The sequence below is a fragment of the Camelina sativa genome, chromosome 8, assembly GCF_030686135.1.
Source record: "Camelina sativa cultivar CO46 ecotype springtype chromosome 8, ASM3068613v1".
Taxonomy (NCBI): domain Eukaryota; kingdom Viridiplantae; phylum Streptophyta; class Magnoliopsida; order Brassicales; family Brassicaceae; genus Camelina; species Camelina sativa.
The window spans coordinates 9,161,427-9,178,604 of NC_141887.1; the positions used below are offsets into that span (position 1 = coordinate 9,161,427).

General features: G+C 37.0%; 4 protein-coding genes across 7 annotated transcripts; 2 read left to right on the forward strand and 2 right to left on the reverse strand.

Moving 5' to 3' along the window:
- Positions 1-346: 346 nt before the first annotated feature.
- LOC104706846 (flotillin-like protein 1) lies at positions 347-2,406 on the forward strand. Its single transcript, XM_010423070.3, has 2 exons — positions 347-851; positions 1,145-2,406. Exons 1-2 carry the CDS (start codon positions 491-493, stop codon positions 2,170-2,172), a joined length of 1,389 nt encoding a protein of 462 aa, XP_010421372.1. The 5' UTR covers positions 347-490; the 3' UTR covers positions 2,173-2,406.
- Positions 2,407-3,354: 948 nt separating this feature from the next.
- Positions 3,355-5,410, forward strand: LOC104706847 (flotillin-like protein 2). The gene is made up of 2 exons (XM_010423071.2): positions 3,355-3,997; positions 4,164-5,410. Exons 1-2 carry the CDS (start codon positions 3,637-3,639, stop codon positions 5,198-5,200), a joined length of 1,398 nt encoding a protein of 465 aa, XP_010421373.1. The 5' UTR covers positions 3,355-3,636; the 3' UTR covers positions 5,201-5,410.
- Positions 5,411-5,590: 180 nt separating this feature from the next.
- On the reverse strand, positions 5,591-8,391 carry LOC104706849 (hydroxyproline O-arabinosyltransferase 1). Its single transcript, XM_010423074.3, has 8 exons — positions 7,714-8,391; positions 7,557-7,624; positions 7,257-7,461; positions 7,055-7,152; positions 6,867-6,936; positions 6,443-6,514; positions 6,139-6,252; positions 5,591-5,836 (listed from the first exon to the last, which is right to left on the reverse strand). The coding sequence occupies exons 1-8, from the start codon at positions 8,131-8,133 to the stop codon at positions 5,777-5,779; spliced, it is 1,107 nt and encodes a 368-aa protein (XP_010421376.1). The 5' UTR covers positions 8,134-8,391; the 3' UTR covers positions 5,591-5,776.
- A 604-nt stretch (positions 8,392-8,995) lies between these two features.
- LOC104706850 (ubiquitin-like domain-containing protein CIP73) lies at positions 8,996-14,074 on the reverse strand. 4 transcript variants are annotated; one of them, XM_087461639.1, is made up of 17 exons: positions 13,818-14,009; positions 13,150-13,292; positions 12,765-12,882; positions 12,490-12,570; positions 12,227-12,345; positions 12,062-12,133; positions 11,861-11,989; positions 11,702-11,771; positions 11,456-11,619; positions 11,029-11,193; positions 10,857-10,922; positions 10,652-10,769; positions 10,492-10,554; positions 10,270-10,401; positions 9,706-10,037; positions 9,339-9,416; positions 8,996-9,248 (listed from the first exon to the last, which is right to left on the reverse strand). In XM_087461639.1, exons 2-17 carry the CDS (start codon positions 13,267-13,269, stop codon positions 9,240-9,242), a joined length of 1,836 nt encoding a protein of 611 aa, XP_087317765.1. In that variant the 5' UTR covers positions 13,270-13,292; positions 13,818-14,009; the 3' UTR covers positions 8,996-9,239. The 4 variants fall into 4 exon arrangements, with proteins under 4 accessions (XP_087317765.1, XP_087317764.1, XP_087317763.1 ...); XM_087461638.1 differs by having other exon boundaries at positions 9,339-9,422; positions 13,818-13,996; XM_087461637.1 differs by having other exon boundaries at positions 10,270-10,554; positions 13,818-14,074.
- Between the last annotated feature and the right edge of the window lie 3,104 nt (positions 14,075-17,178).

A 17,178-nucleotide genomic window follows, 5' to 3' on the forward strand; every position in this document is an offset into this window, starting at 1 on the left:
TACAGTAAAAATAATTGATTAAAACTAAATATACAGGGCTTATATCATACTAGGAAAAAAATCTACAACATTAATTCAAAAACGCGTGGAGATGATAAACAAATCAAATCAACATAATTTGCGACAATTGAGCCACTTGAACCCAAAAAGAGTAATTAAAGGACTCCATATTTCACCTAAACAAAGTCTCTAGCCGCCAATATATATAATTCTCTAATTCAATGTTGATTTTTTTTCCTTTAAATTTTAGAATCTCACAAAAATAAAAAACGTAGTTTCTTGGAAATGCGTTGAAGTACTATCTTTGTGGTTTTTCTTCATAAAAAAAAATATAAACAAATGATAAGACCAAATCTTATAAACATATCGACGACTATAAATACAAAGAGACCTTTTAGGAACTCAACACAAAGTCTTCTTAAATCATTTGGGCGAAAAGTCCCAAATCAAATCAAAATCATTTCATTTTGATCGTATATATAACGTAAAGATGTTCAAAGTTGCAAGAGCGTCTCAGTATTTGGCGATCACCGGTGCTGGTATCGAAGACATCAAGCTTTCCAAGAAGTCATGGGTGTTTCCATGGCAATCTTGCACCGTCTTCGACGTGTCTCCGGTGAACTACACTTTCAAAGTCCAGGCCATGAGCGCCGAGAAGCTCCCTTTCGTCCTCCCCGCTGTTTTTACGATCGGTCCTCGTGTTGATGACGATGATGCGCTTATTCTATACGCTAGGTTGATTTCGCCTCACGATAAAGAATCTAATCATGTTCATGAGCTTGTTGAAGGTGTTATTGAAGGAGAGACTCGTGTTCTTGCTGCTTCCATGACTATGGAAGAGATCTTCAAAGGTATATATATAAACTTTTACCAATCACTACTCCTTTCAATTGGTAATATTACTTGTGATTATGGATTCTCGAATTTGAAGATATTTGTTACTAGACGCATTTTGTGAACTATTTGACTAAGTCTTTTTTGACTAAATGAAAGATTGATTGGTTTTAAGTTCTAGGAAGAGTTTCAATTGGTTAAAATGACTCTAAAGTGATTGGTTTAAGTTTGTTGAAATGGTCACATTTACATTGTTTTTATCTAGAATATTTTGGTTAAAAGAGTTATTTTTTATTTTACGGATTTGAAGGTACAAAGGAGTTTAAGAAGGAGGTGTTTGATAAGGTTCAGTTGGAGTTAAACCAGTTTGGTCTTGTAATCTACAATGCCAATGTTAAGCAGCTCGTTGATGTGCCTGGACATGAATACTTCTCTTACTTGGGTCAGAAAACTCAAATGGAAGCAGCAAATCAGGCGAGGATCGATGTGTCCGAGGCCAAGATGAAGGGAGAGATCGGTGCCAAGGAAAGGACAGGGCTTACGGTCCAGAACGCGGCGAAAATAGACGCGGAATCAAAGATCATATCGATGCAGAGGCAAGGAGAAGGAACAAAAGAAGAGATAAAAGTGAAGACTGAGGTTAAAGTGTTTGAGAATCAAAAGGAGGCTGATGTGGCTAAGGCCAATGCTGAGCTAGCGATGAAGAAAGCTGCTTGGACCAAGGATGCTCAGGTGGCTGAGGTTGAAGCAACCAAGGCAGTGGCTTTAAGAGAAGCTGAGCTTCAGACTCAGGTTGAGAAAATGAACGCATTGACTCGCACTGAGAAGCTCAAGGCCGAGTTCCTTAGCAAAGCCAGTGTTGAGTATGAAACCAAGGTTCAAGAAGCAAACTGGGAACTATACAATAAGCAGAAACAAGCAGAGGCGCTTCTTTACGAGAAGCAAAAGCAAGCGGAAGCACAGAAAGCTGAAGCAGACGCAGCATTTTACACAAAGCAGAGAGAAGCAGAGGGACTTGTTGCTCTAGCCAGTGCTCAAGGAACTTATCTAAGAACCCTCTTAGACGCAGTTCAGAATGACTATTCTTGCCTAAGGGACTTCTTGATGATTAACAATGGCATTTATCAGGAGATCGCTAAGACAAATGCGCTTGCGGTTAGAGACTTGCAGCCCAAAATTAGCGTTTGGAACCACGGTGGAGAACAGGGTGGTGGTGGGAGTGGGAATGCTATGAAGGATATAGCTGGACTTTACAAGATGTTGCCTCCAGTTCTTGATACGGTTTATGATCAGACCGGGATGCAGCCACCGGCTTGGATGGGTACTCTAAGCAAGTGATGCCGCCTCAACAACTAACAGGTTGACGTTTGGATAGTGCCATCGTTTACTTGTGATTTAAGATACATCTATGAAAGTGTAGTTTTTTTTTTTTTTTTTTTTTTTTCTTAATGCTGTTGGAAAACTTAGCTTATTCTTTAGTACATCGTTTTTTCGATAGAAATTATTTTGATGGTACTCGTAATCTTTCATAAAGAAATAAAATGTATAAGACATATTTTGTTTGAAACGAAATAAGCCATGTATATCTTCGACAGTCAAAATGGTTAATATTAAACGGTAACTACCGAGTGCAGTCTAATAACTTAAGGTGAAGGTAGAACTACTCATTGGCTAATTGGGACGAGCTTCGGTTCGGTCATCCACGGGAACAGGAGTAGTTACTAGCTGACTAGGATTGGAAGTCATCTTTATCGTTGATGTCTACGGTCTACCTATACATTATTTAAATATGTGTAGTGGTTTGAAATTTTATCATCTTATAAGTCTCTCTTACTCTAATATCATTTGTCAAAGTCAAATTTTGCGAAAAGTCTCTCTTACTCTAATATCATTTGTCAAAGTCAAATTTTGGTGAGATTTTGACAAACTCAACGTCATGTATATTAATCATCAAAATGCCTTCAATAAAACTCAAAAATTGTAAATGTATATAAATTTAGTCATGGTCAACATTTAGTATTGTATGTACATATATACCATATATAAAACCATATGATGATATACGCAAACATTCCGATTAGGACGTATCTGGTTTTGCTGTAGTATACAAATTATTTTTTCTTATGAACTATATAGATGATTTTTGTTTTTTTTTTGTTTTTTGTTTTTTTTTGTTTTTTGTTTTTTTGTTTACATACGTGTACTTGTATTCAATCGTGTATTCCAAGTATATTGTGTTCAAAGAACAAATTTTATGTTATTGACACATGAATTTGAAAAAGTCTGATGAAATTCCGATATTATTAAACTAATGATTTGAAAACATACTTTAAAGTTCTATGTTATTGAAGACATTTTAAAAATTGAATTTTCATAAATGCAAAATATTTTAGTGAACTTTAAGTTAAGAAAATAAAGTTGGATTTGATGATTCGATAAGGATATCTCCAAATCGATTCTTTAATAAATAGAACCAATTTCATCGTAAATGGATGAAACTTGCCATGCGACAAGAAATTTGCGGATCTGAAGAAATGAAACTTCTGAGAGTCATCTTGACAATATCTACATAAAAAATGTCAACAATGAAATATTCTACTAAATTTTTCTTTTATTTTTGTATATATATTATTCGTTTGTGAAATTTCTTGATCATTTCTATGACAGTGACAGACAAAGTCTTCTATCATGTAGACGACTATATATAAGCAATTCTCACGGAACACAAAAAGAAGAAGAAGAAGTAGCTACTCATTCACAAACTTAAAATCCATATAGATCAAACTCTAGATCCTAGACAACATGTTCAAGGTTGCAAGGGCGTCACAGTATTTGGCGATCACCGGTGGTGGTATTGAAGACATCAAGCTCTCCAAGAAGTCATGGGTACTTCCATGGCAAAGGTGCACCGTCTTCGATGTTTCTCCGGTGAACTACACTTTCAAAGTTCAGGCCATGAGCGCAGAGAAGCTCCCTTTCGTTCTTCCTGCCGTTTTTACGATTGGCCCTCGTGTTGATGACACTCAAGCGCTTATCTTGTACGCTAGACTGATTTCGCCTCACGACAAACAGTCAAATCATGTCAATGAGCTTGTTGAAGGTGTTATCGAGGGAGAGACTCGTGTTCTCGCTGCTTCCATGACCATGGAAGAGATCTTTAAAGGTAATCATTTATTTTATATTTTCAATATAAACATTGGGTTTATTTCAACCGGGGTGGTAACATGATACTAGCTAGCACAAAACCATTAGGCTATATGTTCATTAAACACTTTGTGCTGTCTACAAATATTGTTTATAAACGAGTTTTTGGTTTTATGGTTTTGAAGGGACAAAGGAGTTTAAGAAGGAAGTGTTTGATAAGGTTCAACTAGAATTAGACCAGTTTGGTCTTGTAATCTACAATGCCAATGTCAAACAGCTCGTTGATGTACCTGGACATGAGTACTTCTCTTACTTGGGTCAGAAAACACAAATGGAAGCAGCAAATCAGGCGAGGATCGATGTGTCTGAGGCCAAGATGAAGGGAGAGATCGGTGCCAAGGAACGAACAGGGCTTACGATTCAGAACGCTGCGAAAATAGATGCGGAGTCAAAGATCATATCTATGCAGAGGCAAGGAGAAGGGACGAAGGCGGAGATCAAAGTGAAGACTGAGGTTAAAGTGTTTGAGAATCAAAAGGAAGCTGATGTGGCTAAGGCCAATGCTGAGCTTGCTATGAAGAAAGCTGCTTGGACCAAGGATGCTCAGGTGGCTGAGGTTGAAGCCAGCAAGGCAGTAGCTTTGAGAGAAGCTGAACTTCAGACTCAGGTCGAGAAAATGAATGCTTTGACTCGCACCGAGAAGCTCAAGGCCGAGTTCCTTAGCAAAGCTAGTGTTGAGTATGAAACCAAGGTTCAAGAAGCAAATTGGGAGTTATACAACAAGCAGAAGCAAGCAGAGGCAGTACTTTACGAGAAGCAAAAGCAAGCTGAGGCGCAGAAGGCACAAGCAGACGCTACGTTCTACTCAAAGCAGAGAGAAGCAGAGGGACTTGTTGCCTTAGCCAGTGCTCAAGGGACTTATCTCAAAACTCTCTTAGACGCTGTTCAGAATGACTATTCTTGTCTTAGAGACTTCTTGATGATCAACAATGGCACTTATCAGGAGATAGCTAAGACTAACGCGCTTGCAGTCAGAGACTTGCAGCCCAAGATTAGCGTTTGGAACCATGGTGGAGAACAGGGGATTGGTGGTGCTGGTGGGAGTGGGAATGCTATGAAGGATATAGCTGGACTTTACAAGATGTTGCCTCCAGTTCTTGATACTGTTTATGACCAGACTGGGATGCAGCCACCGGCTTGGATGGGTACTCTGAGCAAGTGACGCATCCTCAACAGCTTAGCCTTAAGAGGTTGAGGTGATGCATTCATGGATTGGTCGTTTACTTGTGATTAAAGATACACCAAGAAAATGTAATTTTTAAAAAAAAGTTCTGTTTGAAGACTTGGCTTATTCTTAAGTGTATGATATTGTGTATGTATCTATATATGAAAAATGAAATAAATATGTGAGAATAAGAGAATATTCAACACATTTTGTTTGAACATTCGAAATCAACCAAAAAAAAAAAAGAAATCCGTAAAACCTGAAATTGTGTGTTTGACAAAGAAATAGTGAAAACCAAATATTGCATAACTTGTTGAAGTATAAGCTTATTGTAATTTACCCTTTGGGATGGTCGAGGACATCAAAGTCTAGTAGAGATCAGATAGAATTAGAGAGGTAAAAATGGCATTTAAGGGCTTCTTTTGAAAAGCTATATATTTTACAAACCTAACCATAATAAACAAGAACAAGCTAGAGAGCAGAACAGAGAAAACGACAACGTGTTTTGAAGAGAAATGGACAAGGGCTTCTCTCTCTCTCTCTCTCTCTATGATTCTCTCTCTCTCTCTCTCTCTATGATCCCCAGTTTGGAATGTTGGCCGTGGCTTCATTAATCATGCTCACTAGTGTTACCTGCCAATACATTAATGAAGAAAACTGAGCTCTGTTTGTAATCATAGGTAGGATTTTACAAGTGTAATCATGGACTGGAGTGGTCAGTCTGGCCATAGAGCCCACAGACTGGCCAAACCGGCTTGCCGGCAGGCCTGTTTTGCATTTAAGAAAATCAGGCCTGACCAGGGTCCAGGGCTCGGCTGCTATCTCGTGCCAGCTTCCAAGCCCTTTAGGGTGGAACAGGCTAGGCAAAACCCAACAATAACTCTAGTCCTAGGAAATTTGTTTTCAGAAGATGAAAGCAGGATATGTAAACATACCACACTTTGTGAAACACCAGGTGGAGGCATGGTAAGGTTCCTTGGTGGTGGTGAGCGATCATACGATCTTTTGTCAAATCTCCATTCCCCAATTTTCCCATAGGTTAGTTTACCCTGAAATCACCACACTCACTCTCTTATCAATTTCAAATCTACCTTGTAATGGTCATTTCCCACAGCTATATATAAATTAAGTTCAGATCTTGGCAGTTAGCAGATATGCTAATCTCAATAATCAAGTCCTCAAGTTTGTAATCATCTTTTCCTAATGTTCATTGATCATAATCAGAATTTGAAAGTTTACCTTCATATCGAAGTCACATCCATAAGTGTAATGTATGATGTACTTGTCACCAACCTCTGTATCCCATGGAGGCTGATACATACCACAAACTCAATTAAACCAAAGTCCATCATCTCTTTAGTTAATGCATCAGAAAAATTCTTATCCATGTAACAAGCAATAACATAAGGTCCAGGATATAACTATTCCACTCCAATAACTATCCCTGTAATAATGGAAATTCAACAAAGTTCATGGAAGTTTTTTCACCCTTGGTCACACACTAATGCGTAACTAATTAACATTTTCTTGGAATAGCGCAACTAATTATCCATTTTGTATCATACTAGCTCATGCAAATAGGCATGGTTCCTCCATTCATAACCGCCACACAAATGTAAACGTAGAAATTTAAGAGAAAGCGAAAACGTGTGTATAGGGTTACCTGAATCATGAAGTCTTTGTGTAGAGTATTGCTAACACCATGCAATGCAGATGAAACAGCATAAGCATACCTATACTTCCAGAAAAAAAGATAACAGAAAATTTCTCGTCAAGTCTACTCAAGTGACAATCTAAACAACACTTTTGATCAAAAAGGAAAAAACTAATCCTATCAAAAAAGATGTTTACATTTCAAGAACCCATCCAAACGCCTTATCTGCTTCAGGATCTTTCTTCATAGCCAAAGAAACATTCATCCAAGTTGGAGCAATCCTTTTTAAAGCATCCTAGAAAACCACAAAAAAAATCTAAATCTTTTAGACAGACTCATTCCCTTTTAAAAACCTGATCCCAAACTGTTCTTTCTAATTTTATGCAACAAAGAACATACCTTTCCAACAATGACAGGAGAGTTCCCTATCGGGTCGATGTTAGTCACAGGTCCTCTCTCTTCTGAATAATACATCCTCAACACCTTCTCATACTTTTTAGGCTCAATGTAAAAAAAAGGGAATGCAGCTCCAACAAGCTCATCTTTAGCTAAATTTGGTATAGGTTTAACAATGATATGATCAGGCTCTGACATGAGAATATAACTGCACACACACACAATCAAATAAAAAACAACATATCAGCACAAGAATCACAATATCTGTAAAACCATTAAAAAAGTTCAAAAGCATCTCTCAACTCTTCTTTAATATCTGTTTGTTGAAGCCATTGTACAAATGCCCCTGGCCTGTTCAATACTACATAGCCCTGCAAAAAATTCAAAACTTTTTAATCAAAATCAAACTCAAATTGTATTCACAAAATCAAAAAAAAAAATCAAAACTTTTAAGGTTTACCTGATCCATCCCAGCAGGTAAAGGCTGAGCAACAAAAGTAGGAATCTCATCCATATACTGATCCGGTTTACCGGAATGCAAGATCCGGGTAAACCCACCCATTTCAGAACCGGGTCCAGCGGAAGCCTTGACCTTTTTGAACCAGTAGTACATGACTCTACATTGCCAAGTGTTGTAGACTGAATCAGACGCCGTCACGGCCGTGTGAAAAAGCCTCGTCCTTTTGGGATCAGTGCGGATTCTGGATCCGCCGCCGCGAGGCAATTCGATGACCGGGTCAATGGAGTCATCGGAGGAAGAAGATCGGCCGGGGAAACCTTGTTTGAGAGGAGCGTTAGCGGAGATGATGATGTTGTAAGTGATGAGAGCAACGGAGAGAGTTATGAGAAGTGGGTAGAACAGAGTTCCACCACAACCCATCGAGAGATTGAGATTTGGATTGAGTTCAAAGTCTTCGTCTTTCGTCTTCTTCTGTATTATATATTCTCTAGTTTTGCCAGTTGGTGGAATGGTGAACAAGATAGATACCAAAGAAGATGATATATATTTATACACTTTTTTTTTAACTCAAGCTTACATCATTTTACTTGAGCAAGTTTGTTTTTAAGATCTTTAAAAAAAAAACAAAATGAACATGATATGTTATGTAGTCAAGTGTTTTGTATTAGTGTTATCGTTGTGCACCATCTAGATAAGTTAACCCGTTAAGGTGGTTCAAGCTTTGTACTTAAGTGTTACAGCTGTAGTGTACTAGTGAAAATAACTTCTTCAATCGATAGCTTTTAGAGATTGGGTTTGAGGGAAGTGACTAAATCTATTTTCATTATGTTTCTTGTTATAGAATTCAGTTAGTTTGATTATAGTAAAACGAGAACTACATTCTTTAGTTACTTTTTTTTCACTAGGGATTTGAGAAAGGAAAAAAAAAATTGAGAACAAGTGTGAAGAAGGTAAGATACTAAGATTTATGAGATGTTTCAATAGACCAGTGGTCTTGATTGCCCTTTTGCTACTTGAGCATGTCTTAATTTCCTAAGCAATTTTTGATTATAAATCGAAACAGTCGCCAAACAAGAGATTTCATACATTTATTAACATGTTGAAATAGTCTAAAACTACTCAAAAGTCAAAACAAGTTTGGTGTCCACTGAAAAGTTGACCTACAACGATCACATTTTGTTGTAAAAGAGTGAGTTCCATCTAAGAAATCTATTAGACCCTAGACTAGAAGTCTCTATTATTTGGCTAGTAAACTTCACTTCTTAGCCTCTCCCCTCTATAATTCGGTACTAAATCTAATATATGCACTTATGTTTTATAACTGAGTACAAAAAGTCTGAAATTGTAGGGACCGAGGGGGAATATAACATAATTTGAAAGAAAAAGAAAAATGGAGATGTTTTTGGTAAACACCACCAATACCATTATAACGAACAATCAAAAGCTCAGAATAAAAGTACCAAAAATAAAACTATCATTCTCCAAAAAGTGTGTTTTCCACCCTTTGCTTTTGCGCCAGTAATCTCTCACTCTCTCTGCATCAAACATCATCACATTTTAAAGTTAACACAAACCAAATGAATCTCTTTAGTGACTGACTACTCAGATTGATTTTTCATATTTACCCTCTGTCGTTTCGACTCTGGAGGTGACGGTGCTCCAGGTCTCCGACTTGAATCCCCTCGCTCTGCACCTTCCTCCTCCTGCACCTCGAATTTATCCACAACCATCACTCATTTACACATTTGTGTATTCTTACCAGTTACCATTTTTCAGATTTTATTAACCAGTATTTGATAAGGTCAACAATTTACTCCTACCCGATACTCATCTGTATTATTCTATACATAACCCAAAGCTCTAAGATAATATAATCTATATCACTATCCCAACCCTATAGCATGTTCCCCACAAGTCAATGATATCATGTTGCATAAGGCCTTTAATCACGACATATGTAAGGTGAAAACAAGGGTGGAGATAATGAAGTACCTCTCTTGAAGAGGCTTGTCTACTGTTGTTGCTGCCTCTGCCTGTAACAGCTTCACCTGAGCTTGAGGAGGCTACATTTTGAGATATAAAGGGCATGATCTGCTGAAGAACACTTGATATGAAATTCCCTTCATCCGTAGTTACGGGCTCTACTTGTGCATTTGCAACAGCTTCGCTTGGTTCTGTGGCCGCTGTTGAAGAGGGATTTGCTGCAGCCTGAGACTCCGAGCTACCGGCTTGGTGTTCTCGACGAGATGAGGGCCTCAAAAACTGATTGATTCTGTCTCTTAATTCAGCCAAACGCCGACCGCCAGGAGGAGAACCGCTACCACCTACATGTTTAAGAGAAGCAAAGATTTATGACATAGCCTGCCTTTAGGTAACACAACATCTACATGGTGTAAGAAGATCGAAGCCAAAACAGCATAGGGAAACATCAATTCAAACATAACAAAAACCCAGTAAAAATAAGAGGCAACCAACGTAAAGTTTCATCTTATCAACAATTCAACAACAATCAGTATAATAGTGTTGCAGGAAAGTGAAAATCATGTTAAAACTAACCTTCTCTTCCTGGAGTACCGGCGCTCTGTGGCTGCCTAGAAGATTCAGTAACAGGCTGATGTACACCATCCAATCCAGTAAAGCTACGCTCACCTAACGATACTTGCTGATATCGAGCAACAACGGGTATAACTAAGGCCACAGGATTTCGAGGTTCAGATGGAGCTCTTGTTGAGGGGGCAGAATCAGTAGTGTTGCTGGGTGCAGAAGGAATTGACTGACCAGGGGTTTGTTGTGTAGTACTTTCTTCTCTCTGGTTGGTCCCACTGGCGGCCACCCAAGATCCTAATATAATATATCACCAAGATGAATCCAGATATACGATTTTCAATATAGCAGGAAATAACAGTTTATACTTAGAAATTAAGTCTATGAATAGCACCTGTACGTATTCTTATCTCAATATTTCTTGGGGTAGAGGCAAGTGATTGTCCAGCAAAAGGGTTAGAATGTGCGGTTCCTGCTTGTAAGCCTCCAATACTCGTCCCCTGCCGAGTGGACTACAAAAAATTAAGGTAGACACAAAGGTAAGGGCGAGCAGGACAAGTGGACACACTGGTAATGATGAGAGAAACAGAAAGACAGACCGTCAAGGGATTTCGCCTTGTAGGGGATATGAACACTGCAGGCCCAGCATTAACAACAGCATCATCCTGACATTTAACATAACAGTTATGGGTCATCATATGCAGACTAATGCATCTTTAAAGAAAAAATTGTAAGATTTTGATCCACTATATGTAGCAAGAGGATACGCACAGGTGTTTGTCCCAAACGAAGCATCATAGTGGCACGGCCGAGCTCCAGGAGTGAAATGCCTAAATTCTCCAAGAGGGAACCTGATTGAACCATGTTTGACTGGCACAACCTTCGAGATGACGGATCGGTCACATTTACATGATCCACAAGCTGCGTCGAAAGATTCTGCAAAAGGGAGTTATGAAACAGTTATTCTTGTTTCCCTGGATTTGAATTACTACTAATGGCAACTCTAGTCAGTCTGTTAAAAGATAACAAAAACACAGCACGTCACTAATGTTGAACTACTCTTAATAACTTTAATATTTATTCACGAAGAAGAAACGGGTGTCCCAGGGCACTAAAAGTCGGAAACAAAATTAGCAAAGATATAAGACATAAGTGGCTTTCTAAAAAAGAAACATGAGATAAAAGTAAAAGAACATACAGATAAGCAATCTGCTACTTCACCGATCAACAATTGCCTTGTCGATTGCAGCACTTCTGCCAAATGAGATGGTCTTGGAATCCGACTCTCTCCAGTAGTAGAAGCAGAATCTTGCGCATTGCCCATTGAATTTTCAGAATCTTGCAAGTTATTAGCATTGCTACCTGCAAAAAATCACAGTACCACTATCAGACTCTTGAGACTTGTTTTCGACACAGAACCAAACATTTAAAAATTAGTCTTAACCATTAGCAGCAAATTCGTGTCTCAGATGATTCAGATATTCAGATAAGGTTGTCAACGAATCTGGAATCGCCTGCAGTGGAAAACGTATAGCATTCTCATCAACAAAACATGATGCAAAAATTAAGTAATTAAGTAATCCATGAAAACAAGGAAGCATACTGGTAGTTGTGACGATGTCAAGGGAGTAGACGTCTGGTCTGCAGCATTTGGTGCGGCAGATCGCCCTCCAGAAGATTCTCTTGTAGAGCTAGGACCAGAACTCCGAGACAACCTCTCATGAAGAGGACCCTGAAAAATAAAGAGAATTCTCTTACATCCAAAATCGATTTATAGAAATAGCAGCAAATTAAAGGCAATTACCATAGAATCAATCCCTTCGATACCACCTTCTGGATTAGAGATCCCAAGTGAACCCAGAACAGCTGAAACTATCTGCCAGACATAAAACATAACTCATAAAAAAAGATCACATCTAATCCAACACACAAAAATAGAAACAGATCAAACAGATAAAAGAGGGTATACCTGACCAAGATCTGAATAGACTCCTCCATCTGCTTGCTCAGCAATATTGAAGGATCCTACTACAACCCGTGATCGTTGACTGCCCTGGCTGTCACCAGCACTCAAAGCAGGATCAGCCGCTGAAAAAACAAGTTATCTACTTAGCACGTTGAAATAGAATCTCACAAAAAGCATTGGCAAATGCTAAAATATCATGAGAGAAACTCAAAGATGTTTAGGAACAGTTTTGGGGACCAGTAGTTTGTAAGGGAACTTGAAACTACCTGCATTACTAGTTGAACTCTCTGATAATGGTGGAACAGGTTGTCTGACAACCAAATGCAGAGTGTGGCCATCCTCAACATCTAAGATGGACCCATTAAAGAATTTTGCAGGTAAAAGGAAAAGAATTTACTAGCTATTATATGACACTGGAAATGTAAACAGGGAAGCCGTAACCAAGGTTTTGACAAACTACATCAGGAAACTAGGATACACAACTGAAAGGAAATCTCTAAGAAAGAACCAATAAATTATGCTGGAAAGAACAAAAGGATACGATAGGCTGATAGGAGCTGATCATCCTTCATAACTTTTCCACGACATATCAAGCGTTGTTGTTCCGTAACGACACCAGTAATGGAAGCAACTTGCTCCTTCAATGCAGGAACAGGGACCTGGGATAAAACAAGAAAACAGAATGCAAATATAAGAAAAGGCTATATGGGACACAGATAAACAAATGAGAACTGAAAGAAGTCCTCCACGATCTTAGATTTTCAAAGAAGAAACTTCATTATGCAACACATGCATGCGATGTAAGACAGACCTTTACAGCTAGTAGTCTCAGTTCATGGAAATGAATATTATAAGCAAACAAGAAGAATTCATGATTGAGAGATAATGAAACATCAAAGAAATTTCTATTACAGTATTCATCTTACACATTTATCAACACGTAAGGTGTAAGTTTGAGAATCCAATGTCTTTATCTTAATTTCAACCATAGCACCGGCGCATTGAGATGCCTCAACCATAATTTCATCTTTGCCATTGTGTCCCATCTTTTCAAATGCCTTTGAAACACCTGGAAACAAGAGAAAAGAAAACATCAGCTTACGTTTAAGCTATCTCAGCTGCATGCAACAAAAAAAAAAACAACCTTTGATCAAATTGGTGTTTACAAAAATGACTCATCAAACACTGAGACAAAGCTCAACACTGTTTTAATAAAACTCGTTCAAATCATGTAGAAATCTTAAATCATATATAGCTTTGCCAAGAACCAAATTCGTCAAGTTGGACACTTTTATACCAAATTCAAGAGCAAAAAAAAATCAGACCTTTAATCACTCCAACGCATCAAAACGATGAAGGAAACAGGTAAAAAAGATGTGATCACCACAGCAAACTCAACCACAACAACGAAAACAGCTAAGAAAAAAAAACTAAAAAAGCAATAAATCTAATCCCAATCGCTAGTTAACAACGAAATTGAATCAAGCACCAGTGGAGCTCTAAGCGTTTCGGTGACCAAAAACAAGAAGAAATCGATCTAAAACCCTAGAGAGAAAAAAGTAGAAAAAAAAGCAACGGAGAGAGGAAACGAAACCTAGAAAAATTGATCGGAGGTAGAAGAGAATCGAAACCAGCTGAGGAAGAAGGAACGATTCTTTAACCCTAAAGAGAGGTCCTTTCGCGGCTCAGAGAGACGATTCCGCGGCGAAGGACAGTGAGAGTCTCAAGAGGAAGGGGAAAAACAAAAAAAATAAATAACGATTTTATTTTGTCAAATTTGCCTTTCTTCTGCTTTAATAATATCTCACATGAATAATTTTTTTGCTGATTTTCTTTTATTTTTTTGGGGGTAAATAAATTAGTTTTGTTGGATTATGATCTATAGATAAGAGTTTTTTTTTTTTTTTTTTGTACAATATCTTTGACTTTGGCATATTAGTAAAGTGGATATTAATTTATGGAATATTTGTTTTTCATATAAATCATGTTTTTACTATTAAAAAAAAAGTGAATCTTGAGAACATTGTTGACTTGTGAGTGATTGATGAATTTTTTTCTAGAAGCAAAAGATGTAAATGTAGAAAAAAAAGTAATTTGTTTAGAGGTTTGAAGTAAAGTATCCTTTGATTCTTGGCACTTTAGTAAAGAAGGTATTAATTTATGGGTCAATTTGCCCAAATTTAAAGATTTAATTAAAGATATAGCATATTATTCAAAAAAATTAGAAGAATAGGATGAAGGACGAAAAAAATTACAATTTTAGTGTTGTCGGTGTAGTGGTGACAACCAGCAACCAGAGTGGTTGCCAGAGTTGTGGTGGCCGGAGGTGGTGCCCAGAGCAGTGATCAGAGCGGTGGTCGGATTTAGTTGCTAGAACGGTGGCCAGAGGTGGTGGCTGGAGTGGTGGTCGGAATGGTGGTTGGTGACAGTGGTCGAAAGAGAAGGTTAAGGTGGAGGTAAGATTGATATGAATGAAGGTTATTTTTAAAATTATTATATAAAATATAGAGAATATAATTTTTATAGTTAGTATGAATAAGAAGTGAATTAAAGAATTTTTTTAGGTTAGTTTTGCCAAAATTCTTTTAATATATTCAGATTTGGTATATTTTTGAATATTCATATAATTCAACTTTAAATAAAATTTTAATTTTTTAAAAAGTGAAATTTTTGAAATGTTATTATAAGTGATGAATATATTTTCTGCTAAAGAAAAATTTTGAATAGATTAAAGGCAAAATATTTGAGCATATTTTTAGTGTCAATATAATTTAGTATGTTGACCAAAAAAAACAAACTATAGGTTTGTTCTTTACCTTGATGTCGACATATAATATGCGTTTGCAATTCCACGTACTCTCCACATACGTATATCGTCGATCTTAGAATTTACAAACACGAGCTGCAAGCCTGCAAATGTGATGCGCACATGTCTATAAACTAGAACTTAAGTTAATTAGGGATGTAGACATATATTTTTCTTTCGAGAATTTCTTACTAATGCTCTTTTTTTTATGCCTTTTTTTTAAAATGTCCGGTGGTTATTTTTAATTCTATCCTTACTTTATTTCGTAAAGACATTTTTAACTTTTTTTTTTATAATTCTACCGACAATTTTATTCGACTTTCTCCGTCGTCGACTTCTCCGTCGTCAACCTTCTCCGTCTTCGTCTCTTCTTCTCCGTCGTCATCTATCCTTCTCCGGTCGCATCTCTCTTTCTCCGGTCGGATCTCTTCTTCTCCGGTCGCATCTCTCCTTCGCCATTGTCACTGCTTCTCTCGTCGTTTTTCCTCTTAGTCCTTTCTTTTACTTCGTCGTATCTTCTTCTCCCATCGTGTAAGCTTGTTTCTGAATTTTAATTTTGTTTTCAATTTCAATTTTTTTTTAGCTTTAAGATTTTTGTTTCGATTTCAAATTTGATGTCAGAATTTTTTAGGTCTAAATCACTTGTTCTTTAGATCTGTTGTTGGGATCTCTCTTCTTTTAATGTAGTTGTTCTTTGATATAGTTGTTGGGATCTCTCTTCTTTTAATGTAGTTTTGTAATTTGTGCTATTGGTTTGTTTTCTCAGGACTTGTTTGGGTGTTCAAATGATTGAATTGTATTCAGTATGTGGATTGTGGAAGTTGAACAACAACATTCATTGGGAATTTGAGATGGATAATGAAAGGAGAGCTTCTTTGATTAACATTGATGATAAAACTAGATTTAGTGAGCTGGTAAAGGTCCTACTAGAAGATTTTGACATTGATATTCAGGCCCAATTTTTAAAGCTTAGTTATACATTGCCTGTTGTGGCTGCTACCATAGGTAGTATTCCGATCTTTATTAGAAATGATAGGCAATTTGAAGCTTTTATGCTCAAATATGCACAAAGTAGAGGAGTTATTCATCTATGTGTTACTGTTGAACAGATATTTATAGTAAACTCATTCTCTTATTCTTTCCAATATTGTTTTAGAAAAGTAACTGATTTGAGGAATGTTTCTTTATCAGGGCCAACCTAGCTCTACTCCTTTTATTGAGAGTGTTACTGTTGTTACTCAGGTAACTTTCTACTTTAGAATTTTTAATTATTTCTTGCTTACAAAACCTTATAAAATCCTTTGAAAACATTTGTAAAACGTTTTAAATACTTTACAAATCCTTTTAGGATCAAACTAGCTCAAATCTGTTTGTTGGGAATGCTATTGATGTTTCTACTGCTACTCATACTCAGGTAACTTACAATGGCATAAATGTTTTAATTGCCTTTTCAACCCCCTTTAAAACCTTTGGTAAATCCATTTAAACACTTTAAAAAACCTTTGAAAACAGTTGTAAACCACTTGTAAATCCTTTGAAATCCTTTGAAATCACTTGTAAAACCTTTTAAATACTTTACAATTTTTTTAAAAATTCATTGATTTATACTTCCAGGGTCAAACAATACCAAATCCATACGTCCAGAGTGTTCCTCGTTTTTATTGTTCTCTTGTTGCTTCTTCAAGTCAATATACTGGCACTGATGATGATTTTACTGCTACTGCTACTCATACTCAGGTAACTTACAATGACATTACCCCTTTTAAAACCTTTGGTAAATCTATTTAAACACTTTAAAAAACCTTTGAAAACAGTTGTAAACCACTTGGAAATCCTTTGAAATCACTTGTAAAACCTTTTAAATACTTTACGAATCTTTTCAAAATTCATTGATTTGTATTTTCAGGGTCAACCAATACCAAATCCATAAGTCCAAAGTGTTCCTCGTAACATGACAACCTCTGTTGGGTATCCATCTGGTTCTTCACACTCAACTGGTTTAATCGATGTTGATTCACTGTTTTGTAGGATGTTATTCAAAGACAAAACAGAAATGAGAAGTCAGATGCGGATGTATGCAGTCAAGCATAGTTTTGAGTTTCATACTTTTAAGTCAGACAACAAGAGGTATGTTCTTCATTGTATTGAT

Excerpts from the sequence above, each read along its gene's own strand:
- LOC104706846 (XM_010423070.3), top strand. The coding sequence starts at position 491 with ATGTTCAAAGTTGCAAGAGCGTCTCAGTATTTGGCGATCACCGGTGCT. Across the intron at positions 852-1,144 it reads TATGGAAGAGATCTTCAAAG|GTACAAAGGAGTTTAAGAAG; the intron begins GTATATATATAA and ends ACGGATTTGAAG.
- LOC104706847 (XM_010423071.2), top strand. The coding sequence starts at position 3,637 with ATGTTCAAGGTTGCAAGGGCGTCACAGTATTTGGCGATCACCGGTGGT. Across the intron at positions 3,998-4,163 it reads CATGGAAGAGATCTTTAAAG|GGACAAAGGAGTTTAAGAAG; the intron begins GTAATCATTTAT and ends ATGGTTTTGAAG.
- LOC104706849 (XM_010423074.3), bottom strand. The coding sequence starts at position 8,133 with ATGGGTTGTGGTGGAACTCTGTTCTACCCACTTCTCATAACTCTCTCC. Across the intron at positions 7,625-7,713 it reads TACCTGCTGGGATGGATCAG|GGCTATGTAGTATTGAACAG; the intron begins GTAAACCTTAAA and ends AATTTTTTGCAG. Across the intron at positions 7,153-7,256 it reads CTCCTGTCATTGTTGGAAAG|GATGCTTTAAAAAGGATTGC; the intron begins GTATGTTCTTTG and ends GTGGTTTTCTAG.
- LOC104706850 (XM_087461636.1), bottom strand. The coding sequence starts at position 13,269 with ATGGGACACAATGGCAAAGATGAAATTATGGTTGAGGCATCTCAATGC. Across the intron at positions 12,883-13,149 it reads CCTTACGTGTTGATAAATGT|GTCCCTGTTCCTGCATTGAA; the intron begins GTAAGATGAATA and ends GTTTTATCCCAG. Across the intron at positions 10,923-11,028 it reads TTCGTTTGGGACAAACACCT|GATGATGCTGTTGTTAATGC; the intron begins GTGCGTATCCTC and ends GTTAAATGTCAG.